The 18163-nt window shown below is 48.0% G+C and overlaps 1 protein-coding gene across 1 annotated transcript in view; it reads right to left on the reverse strand.

The window, feature by feature from the left end:
• The window catches only part of ADRA1D (adrenoceptor alpha 1D), a 236493-nt gene extending 219041 nt beyond the window's left edge, over positions 1-17452 (reverse strand). The window contains exon 1 of the mRNA XM_075346556.1: positions 16016-17452. Coding sequence (XP_075202671.1) covers positions 16016-16949 — 934 coding nt within the window. The 5' untranslated portion in view covers positions 16950-17452. The remainder of the gene's footprint in view (positions 1-16015) is intronic.
• Positions 17453-18163: the final 711 nt, after the last annotated feature.

Genomic DNA, 18163 nt, shown 5'->3' on the forward strand with positions numbered 1-18163 from the left:
CCTCTATCTATCTATCTATCTATCTATCTATCTATCTATCTATCTATCTATCTATCCCTCTATCCATCCCTCTATCTATCTATCTATCTATCTATCTATCCCTCTATCTATCTATCTATCTATCTATCTATCTATCTATCTATCTATCTATCTATCTATCCCTCTATCTATCTATCCCTCTATCTATCTATCCCTCTATCTATCTATCTATCCCTCTATCTATCTATCCCTCTATCTATCTATCCCTCTATCTATCTATCTATCTATCTATCCATTCCTCTATCTATCCATCCCTCTATCTATCTATCCATTATCTATCCATCTATCTATCCATTATCTATCTATCCATTATCTATCTATCCCTCTATCTATCTATCCTTCTATCTATTCATCTATCTATCTATCCCTCTATCTATCTATCTATCTATCTATCTATCTATCTATCTATCTATCTATCTATCTATCTATCTATCTATCTATCTATCTATCTATCTATCCCTCTATCTATCTATCTATCTATACCTCTATCTATCTATCTATCCATCTATCTATCCCTCTATCTATCTATCTATCTATCTATCTATCTATCTATCTATCTATCTATCTATCTATCCCTCTATCTATCTATCTATCTATCTATCTATCTCTCTATCTATCCATCCTTCTATTTATTATCTATCCTGTCATCTTCTCCCTATCTATCTCATGCTACTTGTGTGTGTGTGTGTGTGTGTGTGTGTGTTTGTCTGCCTGTATGTAGTAGAGTTGTGTGTGTTTGTCTGCCTGTATGTAGCAAAGTTGTGTGTGTTTGTTTGTATGTAGCAGAGTTGTGTGTTTGTCTGCCTGCATGTAGCAGAGTTGTGTGTGTTTGTCTGCCTGTAGCAGAGTTGTGTTTGTTTGTTTGTATGTAGCAGAGTTGTGTGTTTGTCTGCCTGCATGTAGCAGAGTTGTGTGTGTTTGTCTGCCTGTAGCAGAGTTGTGTTTGTTTGTTTGTATGTAGCAGAGTTGTGTGTTTGTCTGCCTGTATGTAGCAGAGTTGTGTGTGTTTTTCTGCCTGTATGTAGCAGAGTTGTGTGTGTTTGTCTGCCTGTATGTAGCAGAGTTGTGTGTGCTTGTCTGTCTGTATGTAGCAGAGTTGTGTGTGTTTGTCTGTATGTAGCAGAGTTGTGTGTGTTTGTCTGCCTGTATGTAGCAGAGTTGTGTGTGTTTGTCTGCCTGTATGTAGCAGAGTTGTGTGTGTCTGCCTGTATGTAGCAGAGTTGTGTCTGTTTATCTGCATGTATGTAGCAGAGTTGTGTGTGTTTGTCTGTCTGTATGTAGCAGAGTTGTGTGTGTGTGTGTGTGTGTGTGTCTGTAAGTGTATATGACTGTATAGATTTGTCTGTTTATATGTATTTTTGTGAGTTTGTCTTTAAATATGTATATGTACGTGTTCGTATCGGTGTCTGTGTGTGGATGGGGCCCACTGGGACTCTTCCGCCCGGGGCCCACAAAAACCTGGAGCCGGCCCTGCTATCCAGTACACGACCTCATTCTTCCTGTGTAGATGTAGCAGAGCTGGCTTTGTCATCTGTGGCTGCTCTTTTTGGTGCAGTGTTCGGTTGTTAGGATTCTCGGCAGTGTCACATCGCCATGCCTGCAGTCATATAACAATCTCCGCTCTGCTGCATCTGTACATCGCAGCAAAAACAGTGATTTTATAGTATTATTATCCAAGGATAGAAGAAGGAAGGTAACGCAGTGATGAAGACTCCTCTGGACTTTTCTCATTTGAGGACAGCAACATCCTTTAGTCCAGGTAATGATGTAGCAGAGCCACACTTGAGGTTTTTCTAGTTTTTTACTCCATGACTCTGCATCATTTGTGCTGTTTGAGTTATGGGATAAAAAACTGCACTTAAACCTGGAGCAAACAACAATTTCAGCTCTGCTACATCTGTGTGTCCATTCCGCTGCTGCTCTTAAAGTGACAGTCCCCTCTCATTACTGACCATCTCCTTCTGATTCTCCAGGGCAGCTCAGACAGGAGAGACCCCCGCCCAGTGTCCCACCATAAAGCACAGTTCCTCCTGCTTTGGTGGATGTGGCCCCTGAGCTCTCGGGCCCCATGCGGCTGCACAGGTTGCCCCATTGATATGTCGGCCCCTGTCTCCAGTATATTGCTTGGATAGGATAAAATAGGAGCAGACTGATGGAATTCATCGGCCTAAACAGAACATCAAGTGCAGATGTAGCTGAGCTGGATGTGTCCTGTAATTCAATAATGTCGCAATGTTGATAAATTCTGATTAAAAAATGTAAAAGTGTTATAGATTATCCAAAAACTACATCCTGATAGCCAGACATAACATAAGAGGTCAACGCAGCACTGCTGGCTGGAACAAAACAGCTCTTATATCTGACAAACTCAGCTCTGCTACATCAGCACACCAAGCCATCACACAGCGGACTTCCCAAACTCAGCTCTGCTACATCAGCACCGAGCCATCACAAAGCGGACATCCCAAACTCAGCTCTGCTACATCACCACACCGAGCCATCACAAAGCGGACATCCCAAACTCAGCTCTGCTACATCAGCACACGAGCCATCACACAGCGGACTTCCCAAACTCAGCTCAGCTACATCAGCACCGAGCCATCACAAAGCGGACATCCCAAACTCAGCTCTGCTACATCAGCACACGAGCCATCACACAGCGGACTTCCCAAACTCAGCTCAGCTACATCAGCACCGAGCCATCACAAAGCGGACATCCCAAACTCAGCTCTGCTACATCACCACACCGAGCCATCACAAAGCGGACATCCCAAACTCAGCTCTGCTACATCAGCACACGAGCCATCACACAGCGGACTTCCCAAACTCAGCTCTGCTACATCACCACACCGAGCCATCACAAAGCGGACATCCCAAACTCAGCTCTGCTACATCAGCACACGAGCCATCACACAGCGGACTTCCCAAACTCAGCTCTGCTACATCACCACACCGAGCCATCACAAAGCGGACATCCCAAACTCAGCTCTGCTACATCAGCACACGAGCCATCACACAGCGGACTTCCCAAACTCAGCTCAGCTACATCAGCACCGAGCCATCACAAAGCGGACATCCCAAACTCAGCTCTGCTACATCACCACACCGAGCCATCACACAGCGGACTTCCCAAACTCAGCTCTACTACATCAGCACACCGAGCCATCACAAAGCGGACATCCCAAACTCAGCTCTGCTACATCAGCACACCGAGCCATCACACAGCAGACTTCCCAAACTCAGCTCTGCTACATCAGCACACGAGCCACCACACAGCGGACTTCCCAAACTCAGCTCTGCTACATCAGCACACGAAACATCACACAGCAGACTTCCCAAACTCAGCTCTGCTACATCAGCACACCGAGCCATCACACAGCAGACTTCCCAAACTCAGCTCTGCTGCATCAGCACACCAAGCTATCACACAGCTGACTTCCCAAACGCAGCTCTGCTACATCAGCACACCGAGCCATCACACAGCGGACATCCCAAACTCAGCTCTGCTACATCAGCACACGAGACATCACACAGCAGACTTCCCAAACTCAGCTCTGCTACATCAGCACACCGAGCCATCACACAGCAGACTTCCCAAACTCAGCTCTGCTGCATCAGCACACCGAGCCATCACACAGCGGACATCCCAAACTCAGCTCTGCTACATCAGCACACCAAGCCATCACACAGCGGACTTCCCAAACGCAGCTCTGCTACACCAGTACACCGAGCCATCACACAGCAGACTTCCCAAACTCAGCTCTGCTACATCAGCACACCAAGCCATCACACAGCGGACTTCCAAAACTCAGCTCTGCTACATCAGTACACCGAGCCATCACACAGCAGACTTCCCAAACTCAGCTCTGCTACATCAGCACACGAGACATCACACAGCAGACTTCCCAAACTCAGCTCTGCTGCATCAGCACACCGAGCCATCACACAGCAGACTTCCCAAACTCAGCTCTGCTGCATCAGCACACCGAGCCATCACACAGCGGACTTCCCAAACTCAGCTCTGCTACATCAGCACACGAGCCATAACACAGCGGACTTCCAAAACTCAGCTCTGCTACATCAGCACACGAGCCATCACACAGCGGACTTCCCAAACTCAGCTCTGCTACATCAGCACACGAGCCATCACACAGCGGACTTCCAAAACTCAGCTCTGCTACATCAGCACACGAGCCATCACACAGCGGACTTCCCAAACTCAGCTCTGCTACATCAGCACACGAGCCATCACACAGCGGACTTCCAAAACTCAGCTCTGCTACATCATTGCCAATGTATGTAAAGCGCTGTGGAATTAATAGCGCTATATAAATGAATAAAATTATTATTATTATCAACACACCGAGCCATCACACAGCAGACTTTCCAAACTCAGCTCTACTACATCAGCACACGAGCCATCACACAGCAGACTTTCCAAACTCAGCTCTGCTGCATCAGCACACCGAGCCATCACACAGCAGACTTTCCAAACTCAGCTCTACTACATCAGCACACCGAGCCATCACACAGCAGACCTTCCAAACTCAGCTCTACTACATCAGCGCACCGAGCCATCACACAGCAGACTTTCCAAACTCAGCTCTACTACATCAGCACACCGAGCCATCACACAGCAGACTTTCCAAACTCAGCTCTACTACATCAGCACACCGAGCCATCACACAGCAGACTTTCCAAACTCAGCTCTGCTACATCAGCACCGAGCCATCACACAGCAGACTTCCCAAACTCAGCTCTACTACATCAGCACACCGAGCCATCACACAGCAGACTTTCCAAACTCAGCTCTGCTACATCAGCACCGAGCCATCACACAGCAGACTTTCCAAACTCAGCTCTGCTACATCAGCACCGAGCCATCACACAGCAGACTTTCCAAACTCAGCTCTGCTACATCAGCACACGAGCCATCACACAGCAGACTTTCCAAACTCAGCTCTGCTACATCAGCACCGAGCCATCACACAGCAGACTTTCCAAACTCAGCTCTGCTACATCAGCACACGAGCCATCACACAGCAGACTTTCCAAACTCAGCTCTGCTACATCAGCACCGAGCCATCACACAGCAGACTTCCCAAACTCAGCTCTGCTACATCAGCACACGAGCCATCACACAGCAAACTTTCCAAACTAAGCTCTGCTACATCAGCACACCGAGCCATCACACAGCAGACTTCCCAAACTCAGCTCTGCTACATCAGCACCGAGCCATCACACAGCGGACTTCCCAAACTCAGCTCTACTACATCAGCACACCGAGCCATCACACAGCAGACTTCCCAAACTCAGCTCTGCTACATCAGCACACCGAGCCATCACACAGCAAACTTTCCAAACTCAGCTCTGCTACATCAGCACACGAGCCATCACACAGCAAACTTTCCAAACTCAGCTCTGCTACATCAGCACACCGAGCCATCACACAGCAGACTTCCCAAACTAAGCTCTGCTACATCAGCACACCGAGCCATCACACAGCAGACTTCCCAAACTCAGCTCTGCTACATCAGCATACCGAGCCATCACACAGCGGACTTCCCAAACTCAGCTCTGCTACATCAGCACACCAAGCCATCACACAGCAGACTTCCCAAACTCAGCTCTGCTACATCAGCACCGAGCCATCACACAGCAGACTTCCCAAACTCACCTCTGCTACATCAGCACACCGAGCCATCACACAGCGGACTTCCCAAACTCAGCTCTGCTACATCAGCACACCAAGCCATCACACAGCAAACTTTCCAAACTCAGCTCTACTACATCAGCATAGCGAGCCATCACACAGCAGACTTTCCAAACACAGCTCTGCTACATCAGCACACCAAGCCATCACACAGCGGACTTCCCAAACTCAGCTCTGCTACATCAGCACCGAGCCATCACACAGCAGACTTTCCAAACTCAGCTCTGCTACATCAGCACACCGAGCCATCACACAGCAGACTTTCCAAACACAGCTCTGCTACATCAGCACACCGAGCCATCACACAGCGGACTTCCCAAACTCAGCTCTGCTACATCAGCACACCGAGCCATCACACAGCAGACTTCCCAAACTCAGCTCTGCTACATCAGCACACCGAGCCATCACACAGCGGACTTCCCAAACTCAGCTCTGCTACATCAGCACACCGAGCCATCACACAGCAGACTTCCCAAACTCAGCTCTGCTACATCAGCAGCGAGCCATCACACAGCAGACTTCCCAAACTCAGCTCTGCTACATCAGCACACCAAGCCATCACACAGCGGACTTCCCAAACTCACCTCTGCTACATCAGCACCGAGCCATCACACAGCAGACTTCCCAAACTCAGCTCTGCTACATCAGCACACCAAGCCATCACACAGCGGACTTCCCAAACTCACCTCTGCTACATCAGCACCGAGCCATCACACAGCAGACTTCCCAAACTCAGCTCTGCTACATCAGCACACCAAGCCATCACACAGCGGACTTCCCAAACTCACCTCTGCTACATCAGCACCGAGCCATCACACAGCGGACTTCCCAAACTCACCTCTGCTACATCAGCACCGAGCCATCACACAGCAGACTTCCCAAACTCAGCTCTACTACATCAGCACCGAGCCATCACACAGCAGACTTCCCAAACTAAGCTCTGCTACATCACCACACCGAGCCATCACACAGCAGACTTCCCAAACTCAGCTCTACTACATCAGCACCAAGCCATCATACAGCAAACTTTCCAAACTCACCTCTGCTACATCAGCACCGAGCCATCACACAGCAGACTTCCCAAACTCAGCTCTGCTGCATCAGCACACCAAGCCATCACACAGCGGACTTCCCAAACACAGCTCTGCTACATCAGCATAGCGAGCCGTCACACAGCGGACTTCCCAAACTCAGCTCTGCTACATCAGCACACGAGCCATCACACAGCAGACTTTCCAAACTCAGCTCTACTACATCAGCACACCGAGCCATCACACAGCAGACTTCCCAAACTCAGCTCTACTACATCAGCACACCGAGCCATCACACAGCAGACTTTCCAAACTCAGCTCTGCTACATCAGCACCGAGCCATCACACAGCAGACTTTCCAAACTCAGCTCTGCTACATCAGCACCGAGCCATCACACAGCAGACTTTCCAAACTCAGCTCTGCTACATCAGCACACGAGCCATCACACAGCAGACTTTCCAAACTCAGCTCTGCTACATCAGCACCGAGCCATCACACAGCAGACTTCCCAAACTCAGCTCTGCTACATCAGCACACGAGCCATCACACAGCAGACTTTCCAAACTCAGCTCTGCTACATCAGCACCGAGCCATCACACAGCAGACTTTCCAAACTCAGCTCTGCTACATCAGCACACGAGCCATCACACAGCAGACTTTCCAAACTCAGCTCTGCTACATCAGCACCGAGCCATCACACAGCAGACTTCCCAAACTCAGCTCTGCTACATCAGCACACGAGCCATCACACAGCAAACTTTCCAAACTAAGCTCTGCTACATCAGCACACCGAGCCATCACACAGCAGACTTCCCAAACTCAGCTCTGCTACATCAGCACCGAGCCATCACACAGCGGACTTCCCAAACTCAGCTCTACTACATCAGCACACCGAGCCATCACACAGCAGACTTCCCAAACTCAGCTCTGCTACATCAGCACACCGAGCCATCACACAGCAAACTTTCCAAACTCAGCTCTGCTACATCAGCACACGAGCCATCACACAGCAAACTTTCCAAACTCAGCTCTGCTACATCAGCACACCGAGCCATCACACAGCAGACTTCCCAAACTAAGCTCTGCTACATCAGCACACCGAGCCATCACACAGCGGACTTCCCAAACTCAGCTCTGCTACATCAGCACACCAAGCCATCACACAGCAGACTTCCCAAACTCAGCTCTGCTACATCAGCACCGAGCCATCACACAGCAGACTTCCCAAACTCACCTCTGCTACATCAGCACACCGAGCCATCACACAGCAGACTTCCCAAACTCAGCTCTGCTACATCAGCACACCGAGCCATCACACAGCGGACTTCCCAAACTCAGCTCTGCTACATCAGCACACCAAGCCATCACACAGCAAACTTTCCAAACTCAGCTCTACTACATCAGCATAGCGAGCCATCACACAGCAGACTTTCCAAACACAGCTCTGCTACATCAGCACACCAAGCCATCACACAGCGGACTTCCCAAACTCAGCTCTGCTACATCAGCACCGAGCCATCACACAGCAGACTTTCCAAACTCAGCTCTGCTACATCAGCACACCGAGCCATCACACAGCAGACTTTCCAAACACAGCTCTGCTACATCAGCACACCGAGCCATCACACAGCGGACTTCCCAAACTCAGCTCTGCTACATCAGCACACCGAGCCATCACACAGCAGACTTCCCAAACTCAGCTCTGCTACATCAGCACACCGAGCCATCACACAGCGGACTTCCCAAACTCAGCTCTGCTACATCAGCACACGAGCCACCACACAGCGGACTTCCCAAACTCAGCTCTACTACATCAGCACACCGAGCCATCACACAGCAGACTTCCCAAACTCAGCTCTGCTACATCAGCACCGAGCCATCACATAGCAGACTTCCCAAACTCAGCTCTGCTACATCAGCACACCAAGCCATCACACAGCGGACTTCCCAAACTCACCTCTGCTACATCAGCACCGAGCCATCACACAGCAGACTTCCCAAACTCAGCTCTGCTACATCAGCACACCAAGCCATCACACAGCGGACTTCCCAAACTCACCTCTGCTACATCAGCACCGAGCCATCACACAGCAGACTTCCCAAACTCAGCTCTGCTACATCAGCACCGAGCCATCACAAAGCGGACTTCCCAAACTCAGCTCTACTACATCAGCACACCAAGCCATCACACAGCGGACTTCCCAAACTCACCTCTGCTACATCAGCACCGAGCCATCACACAGCGGACTTCCCAAACTCACCTCTGCTACATCAGCACCGAGCCATCACACAGCAGACTTCCCAAACTCAGCTCTACTACATCAGCACCGAGCCATCACACAGCGGACTTCCCAAACTCAGCTCTACTACATCAGCACCAAGCCATCATACAGCAGACTTCCCAAACTCAGCTCTGCTGCATCAACACACCGAGCCATCACACAGCAGACTCTCCAAACTCAGCTCTACTACATCAGCACACCAAGCCATCACACAGCGGACTTCCCAAACACAGCTCTGCTACATCAGCACACGAGCCGTCACACAGCGGACTTCCCAAACTCAGCTCTGCTACATCAGCACACGAGCCATCACACAGCAGACTTTCCAAACTCAGCTCTACTACATCAGCACCGAGCCATCACACAGCAAACTTTCCAAACTCAGCTCTACTACATCAGCACACCGAGCCATCACACAGCAGACTTCCCAAACTCAGCTCTGCTGCATCAGCACACCAAGCCATCACACAGCAGACTTTCCAAACTCAGCTCTACTACATCAGCACACCAAGCCATCACACAGCGGACTTCCCAAACACAGCTCTGCTACATCAGCATAGCGAGCCGTCACACAGCGGACTTCCAAAACTCAGCTCTACTACATCAGCACACGAGCCATCACACAGCGGACTTCCCAAACACAGCTCTGCTACATCAGCATAGCGAGCCGTCACACAGCAGACTTCCCAAACTCAGCTCTGCTGCATCAACACACCGAGCCATCACACAGCGGACTCTCCAAACTCAGCTCTTCTGCATTTAATAAAGAAAGCATTATTCAGTATTTATCAAATTCAGCTCTGCTACAAGTAGCAAAATCAGATTCTGGGTGTTAGATACTTGTGTATAATAGAAAAATCTACAGTTCAACATATACATGACAACTATACGACAGAAAGTACAACTGCCACACCGGCATACGTAGGGGAGAGGAGTTTGCCACATGGCACAACCTATCCTGTGATGTTACACGGGACTGCCTGTCAGTAACATTATACTAGTATCACCATTATAAAGCAAAAAAAGGTACAACACATGATATGAATATAGAGAAAATCACAACAGGGAGCAGTATATAAATACACACACAAAATACCTCTCCATGTGTGTATATGAGCTCTTGGACTCAGACATGAGTATATATATATATATGTGAGCACATGTTGCTGTGTATGTATTCTGCTATGTGTATAATTATATTAATTTTTGTGTCAATAAATGAAAGTGTTATTCCATTTATATAGAGGAGTTTAAGATTCCTTTTACGTATAGATGAATATATAAATGTCGGGGTGTATAGATGACTGTATGGACACTGAGGTGTATAGATAAATATATGGACTCTGGGGTGTATAGATGAGTGTATGGACGCTGTGGTGTATAGATGAGTGTATAGACCCTGGGGTGTATAGATGAGTATATGGACCCTGGGTTGTATAGATGAATGTATGAACCATGGTGTGTATAGATGAGTGTATGGACCCTGGGGTGTATAGATGAGTGTATGGACCCTGGGGTGTATAGATGAGTGTATGAACCCTGGCATGTATAGATGAGTGTATAGACCCTGGGGTGTATAGATGAATGTATGAACCCATGAACCCTGGCGTGTATAGATGAGTGTATGGACGCTGTGGTGTATAGATGAGTGTATGGACCCTGGGGTGTATAGATGAGTGTATGGACCCTGGGTTGTATAGATGAGTATATGGACCCTGGGTTGTATAGATGAGTGTATGAACCCTGGGGTGTATAGATGAATGTATGAACCATGGTGTGTATAGATGAGTGTATGGACCCTGGGGTGTATAGATGAGTGTATGAACCCTGGCATGTATAGATGAGTGTATAGACCCTGGGGTGTATAGATGAATGTATGAACCCTGGCGTGTATAGATGAGTGTATGAACCCTGGGGTGTATAGATGAGTGTATGATCCCTGGGGTGCATAGATGAGTGTATGAACCCTGGGGTGTATAGATGAGTGTATGAACCCTGGCGTGTATAGATGAGTGTATGACTCCTGGGGTGTATAGATGAGTGTATGACTCCTGGGGTGTATAGATGAGTGTATGAACCCTGGGGTGTATAGATGAGTGTATGAACCCTGGGGTGTATAGATGAGTGTATGAACCCTGGGGTGTATAGATGAGTGTATGACTCCTGGGGTGTATAGATGAGTGTATGACTCCTGCGGTGTATAGATGAGTGTATGAACCCTGGGGTGTATAGATGAGTGTATGAACCCTGGGATGTATAAATGAGTGTATGACTCTTGGGGTGCATAGATGAGTATATGGACCCTGGGTTGCATAGATGAGTATATGGACCCTGGGTTGTATAGATGAGTGTATGAACCCTGGGGTGTATAGATGAATGTATGAACCATGGTGTGTATAGATGAGTGTATGGACCCTGGGGTGTATAGATGAGTGTATGAACCCTGGCGTGTATAGATGAGTGTATAGACCCTGGGGTGTATAGATGAATGTATGAACCCTGGCGTGTATAGATGAGTGTATGAACCCTGGCGTGTATAGATGAGTGTATGACTCCTGGGGTGTATAGATGAGTGTATGACTCCTGGGGTGTATAGATGAGTGTATGAACCCTGGGGTGTATAGATGAGTGTATGAACCCTGGGGTGTATAGATGAGTGTATGAACCCTGGGGTGTATAGATGAGTGTATGACTCCTGGGGTGTATAGATGAGTGTATGACTCCTGCGGTGTATAGATGAGTGTATGAACCCTGGGGTGTATAGATGAGTGTATGAACCCTGGGATGTATAAATGAGTGTATGACTCTTGGGGTGCATAGATGAGTGTATGGACCCTGAGGTGCATAGATGAGTGTATGGACGCTGTGGTGTATAGATGAATGTATGAACCCTGGGGTGTATAGATGAGTGTATGACTCTTGGGGTGAATAGATGACTGTATGAATCCTGGGGTGTATAGATGAGTGTATGACCCCTGGGGTGTGTAGATGAGTGTATGAACCCTGGGGTGTACAGATGAGTGTATGAACCCTGGGGTGTACAGATGAGTGTATGAACCCTGGGGTGTATAGATGAGTGTATGACTCTTGGGGTGTATAGATGAATGTATAAACCCTGGGGTGTATAGAGGAGTGTATAAACCCTGGGGTGTATAGATGAGTGTATGAACCCTGGGGTGTATAGATGAGTGTATGACTCTTGGGGTGTATAGATGAATGTATGAACCCTGGGGTGTATAGATGAGTGTATGACCCCTGGGGTGTGTAGATGAATGTATGAACCCTGGGGTGTATAGATGAGTGTATGAACCCTGGGGTGTATAGATGAGTGTATGGACGCTGTGGTGTATAGATGAATGTATGAACCCTGGGGTGTATAGATGAGTGTATGAACCCTGGGGTGTATAGATGAGTGTATGAACCCTGGGGTGTATAGATGAGTGTATGAACCCTGGGGTGTATAGATGAGTGTATGACTCTTGGGGTGTATAGATGAGTGTATGAATCCTGGGGTGCATAGATGAGTGTATGAACCCTGAGGTGTATAGATGAATGTATGAACCCTGGGGTGTATAGAGGAGTGTATGAACCCTGGGGTGTATAGAGGAGTGTATGAACCCTGAGGTGTATAGATGAGTGTATGGACCCTGAGAAGTATAGATGAGTGTATGACTCTTGGGGTGCATACATGAGTGTATGACCCCTGGGGTGCATACATGAGTGTATGACCCCTGGGGTGCATAGATGAGTGTATGACTCCTGGGGTGCATAGATGAGTGTATGAACCCTGGGGTGTATAGATGAGTGTATGAACCCTGGGGTGTATAGATGAGTGTATGACTCTTGGGGTGTATAGATGAGTGTATGACTCCTGTGGTGTATAGATGAATGTATGGACCCTGAGGTGTATAGATGAGTGTATGGTCCCTGAGGTGTGTAGATGAAGGTATGGATACCGAGGTGTATAGATGAATGTATGACTCCTGGGGTGTATAGATGAGTGTATGAACCCTGGGGTGTATAGATGAGTGTATGAACCCTGGCGTGTATAGATGAGTGTATGAACCCTGGCGTGTATAGATCAGTGTATGAACCCTGGGGTGCATAGATGAGTGTATGAACCCTGGGGTGTATAGATGAGTGTATGAACCCTGAGGTGTATAGATGAGTGGATGGACCCTTGGATGTATAGATGAGTGTATGACTCTTGGGGTGCATAGATGAGTGTATGACTCCTGGGGTGCATAGATGAGTGTATGAACCCTGGGGTGCATAGATGAGTGTATGAACCCTGGGGTGTATAGATGAGTGTATGACCCCTGGGGTGCATAGATGAGTGTATGACTCCTGGGGTGCATAGATGAGTGTATGAACCCTGGGGTGCATAGATGAGTGTATGAACCCTGGGGTGTATAGATGAGTGTATGAACCCTGGGGTGTATAGATGAGTGTATGACTCCTGGGGTGTATAGATGAGTGTATGACTCCTGGGATGTATAGATGAGTGTATGACTCCTGTGGTGTATAGATGAATGTATGGACCCTGAGGTGTATAGATGAGTGTATGACTCCTGTAGTGTATAGATGAGTGTATGGTCCCTGGCGTGTATAGATGAGTGTATGAACCCTGGGGTGCATAGATGAGTGTATGAACCCTGGGGTGCATAGATGAGTGTATGAACCCTGGGGTGTATAGATGAATGTATGAACCCTGGGGTGTATAGATGACTGTATGAACCCTGGGGTGTACAGATGAGTGTATGAATCCTAGGGTCTATAGATGAGTGTATGACTCTTGGGGTGTATAGGTGAGTGTATGAACCCTGGGGGGTATAGATGAGTGTATGAACCCTGGGGTGTATAGATGAGTGTATGAACCCTGGGGTGTATAGATGAGTGTATGAACCTTGGGGTGTATAGATGAGTGTATGAACCCTGGGGTGTATAGACGAGTGTATGAACCCTGGGGTGTATAGATGAGTGTATGAACCCTGGGGTGTATAGATGAGTGTATGAACCCTGGGGTGTATAGATGAGTGTATGAACCCTGGGGTGTATAGATGAGTGTATGAACCCTGGGGTGTATAGATGAGTGTATGAATCCTGGGGTGTATAGATGAGTGTATGAACCCTGGGGTGTATAGATGAGTGTATGAACCCTGGGGTGTATAGATGAGTGTATGAACCCTGGGGTGTATAGATGAGTGTATGAACCCTGGGGGGTATAGATGAGTGTATGAACCCTGGGGTGTATAGATGAGTGTATGAACCCTGGGGTGTATAGATGAGTGTATGAATCCTGGGGTGTATAGATGAGTGTATGAACCCTGGGGTGTATAGATGAGTGTATGAACCCTGGGGGGTATAGATGAGTGTATGAACCCTGGGGGGTATAGATGACTGTATGAATCCTGGGGTGTATAGATGACTGTATGAATCCTGGGGTGTATAGATGACTGTATGAATCCTGGGGTGTATAGATAACTGTATGAATCCTGGGGTGAATAGATGACTGTATGAATCCTGGGGTGTATAGATGAATGTATGAACCCTGGGGTGTACAGATGAGTGTATGAATCCTAGGGTCTATAGATGAGTGTATGACTCTTGGGGTGTATAGGTGAGTGTATGAACCCTGGGGGGTATAGATGAGTGTATGAACCCTGGGGTGTATAGATGAGTGTATGAACCCTGGGGTGTATAGATGAGTGTATGAACCTTGGGGTGTATAGATGAGTGTATGAACCCTGGGGTGTATAGACGAGTGTATGAACCCTGGGGTGTATAGACGAGTGTATGAACCCTGGGGTGTATAGACGAGTGTATGAACCCTGGGGTGTATAGACGAGTGTATGAACCCTGGGGTGTATAGACGAGTGTATGAACCCTGGGGTGTATAGACGAGTGTATGAACCCTGGGGTGTATAGACGAGTGTATGAACCCTGGGGTGTATAGATGAGTGTATGAACCCTGGGGTGTATAGATGAGTGTATGAACCCTGGGGTGTATAGATGAGTGTATGAACCCTGGGGTGTATAGATGAGTGTATGAACCCTGGGGTGTATAGATGAGTGTATGAACCCTGGGGTGTATAGATGAGTGTATGAACCCTGGGGTGTATAGATGAGTGTATGAACCCTGGGGTGTATAGATGAGTGTATGAACCCTGGGGTGTATAGATGAGTGTATGAACCCTGGGGTGTATAGATGAGTGTATGAACCCTGGGGTGTATAGATGAGTGTATGAATCCTGGGGTGTATAGATGAGTGTATGAACCCTGGGGTGTATAGATGAGTGTATGAACCCTGGGGTGTATAGATGAGTGTATGAACCCTGGGGTGTATAGATGAGTGTATGAACCCTGGGGGGGTATAGATGAGTGTATGAACCCTGGGGTGTATAGATGAGTGTATGAACCCTGGGGTGTATAGATGAGTGTATGAATCCTGGGGTGTATAGATGAGTGTATGAACCCTGGGGTGTATAGATGAGTGTATGAACCCTGGGGGGTATAGATGAGTGTATGAACCCTGGGGGGTATAGATGACTGTATGAATCCTGGGGTGTATAGATGACTGTATGAATCCTGGGGTGTATAGATGACTGTATGAATCCTGGGGTGAATAGATGACTGTATGAATCCTGGGGTGTATAGATGAATGTATGAACCCTGGGGTGTACAGATGAGTGTATGAACCCTGGGGGGTATAGATGACTGTATGAACCCTGGGGTGTACAGATGAGTGTATGAATCCTAGGGTCTATAGATGAGTGTATGACTCTTGGGGTGCATAGATGAGTGTATGAACCCTGGGGTGTAAATACAAGCAAAGCAATCCACTATACCAATCTTTGTAAAACACACAGTCACAGTGGCACTGCCGGTGCTCATACACTGCGGCAGGCTTCACTATACAGGGGTAGTCATGAGCCCTGGGGCTACTTACCTAGTGGCAGTACAATGAAGAAGGGCAGCCAGCACAGAATAAATACCCCCACCACTATAGCCAGTGTCTTGGCCGCTTTCTTCTCCCTGGAGAATTTGATAAGTCTGACAGATAGTGAACTCCTGAAGGTATGTCCCTTAGACCTGGAGCTGGAGGTGGACTCCCCCATGACACTACTTCTGCAATGGATCCTAAGGACAACTTCCATGGATTTATTCCTTTCCCTCTTGACCCCAGCCTCTAAGCTCTTGGTGGTCCTTCTGGCAACAATGTAGACTTTGAAATACATGATAAGAATGACCAACAAGGGCAGGTAGAAGGAACAGAGAGAGGAGAACAGGGCATAGCCGGGCTCCTGAGTGATGTTGCACTGGCTGTCATCTGCTGGTGGAGGCTCCTTCCATCCCAGGAGAGGTCCAATGGAGATGACCATGGATGAAACCCACAGAATGATGAGGATGACCACAGCCTTCTTCTCAGTCATGATGGTTGGGTATTTCAGAGAGTACTTGACCCCTACATACCTGTCAATGGATATAATACATAGACTCATGATAGAGGCGGTGCAGCAGAGGACATCCACAGCTGCCCAGATGTCACAGAAGATCCTTCCAAAAACCCAAACCCCCAGCACCTCCAGGGTGGCAGAGAAAGGCAGCACTGTGGTACTGAGCAGAAGGTCAGCAATGGCCAGGTTGATGATGAAGTAATTGGTCACCGTCTGCAGCTGCCTGTTGCATGCCACCGACAGGATGACCATGATGTTGCCCACAATGGCAAACAAGATAAAAACAGCCAAGACAATGCCAACACTCAACGTCTGAAGGTCCAAGCCATCAACCAGAGAGGTCCCATTGACAGTCCCATTGCCACCTAGCAGGTGGTCCTGCTCATCTGACCGGTTCCACAAGCTTTCATTGATTAATAAAGTCATGTTAACTCAGTCTCCTCTCCATGTAAGAAGGTCTCAGACTCCTTGTAGAAGAAGAAGAAGGTTCAGGCATGGTGGCTTTACCATGACATCTCCACAAAGTCCCATCTTGGCTTGCTTTCCTTGGCACCTCATGCCCCAGCAGAGCTTCTGCCTTGCCAGGCTGAGATTCTGGAGGCACAGGAACTCATGAGAAACTTTTGCAGCCTGATGCACCTCCCATGCATGACATTGTGTCTGAAGCAGCTACTTGTCTGAATCAACAACAGCAGCAGCTCCTCCCCAGTGTGAGCCTAATGATGCTCCAAACTCCAACTGGGTGCAGGAGCCCTCCATGACCTGCTGCTTCCTAGCTGACTCCACTCTCCATGACAGCTGCTCAGGGTACTACAAGGGCTCAGCAGCTCAGAGGAGCTTTGCAAAAACTCAGATTCCATGGATAAGGAAGCCTCCCGGGGCTGGAATTCATTCACTCGTGCGGCCAGCTCTCCTCCCCTCTCCTGCTACTCTCAGTCACTTGTACGGCTCTTGCATTCTGCTCGGCCGCCGCTAGAGGTCAGCAGAGAGCCTACAGATCAGAGCTGATACTTTGTATTGGATTTTTTTTGTAAATATTTTTTTTTCTTTCCTTTAGATACAACATCTGATCCCATTTAACCTGCTCAGATAGTGCCTTTTGTTATTGCTAGAGCTAATGTCCCTGCTAATGATATCCTGAGAAGCCCATGCTTTCCACAGTCATTAGGAATGCTTGTGTTCAGGATTTTTTCTTCTTCCCCCACCTCCAGGCACTTTTTTTCCCCCCTGGCTGCTGCTATTCCAGTTCTGTATTTTGTAGATCTGCGTATTTTTGGCTATTGATCTATTTCCAAATGTTATGGGACCACAAGTCCCAGCATGCATGCATACACAGGTTGTATGTCTGCGATTGTCGAAATTCTATGGCTGAGGATCTAAGAGCAGCCGGCAGCAACGTGCATGGATTGTGGAGACATGCTGAGAGTTGTAGTCCCTCCACAGTAGATACAAATGTGCCAGACTGATGCACATGTAACAAGACCTACCCAAAATAATGAGCGGATTTTACATTTACCTGCTGTCTGGCTTTCATAGGGTTAATGTCTCTGGTGCAACATTGCCTAAGGTCAATGTCATTTTCATTAGTAACCATTGTGGCCGTTATGGTAGCATTATGTCTGGGTTAAGGGGTGTGATGG

Source organism: Anomaloglossus baeobatrachus, chromosome 1 (assembly GCF_048569485.1).
Source record: "Anomaloglossus baeobatrachus isolate aAnoBae1 chromosome 1, aAnoBae1.hap1, whole genome shotgun sequence".
In the NCBI taxonomy this organism is placed as follows: Eukaryota; Metazoa; Chordata; class Amphibia; order Anura; family Aromobatidae; genus Anomaloglossus; species Anomaloglossus baeobatrachus.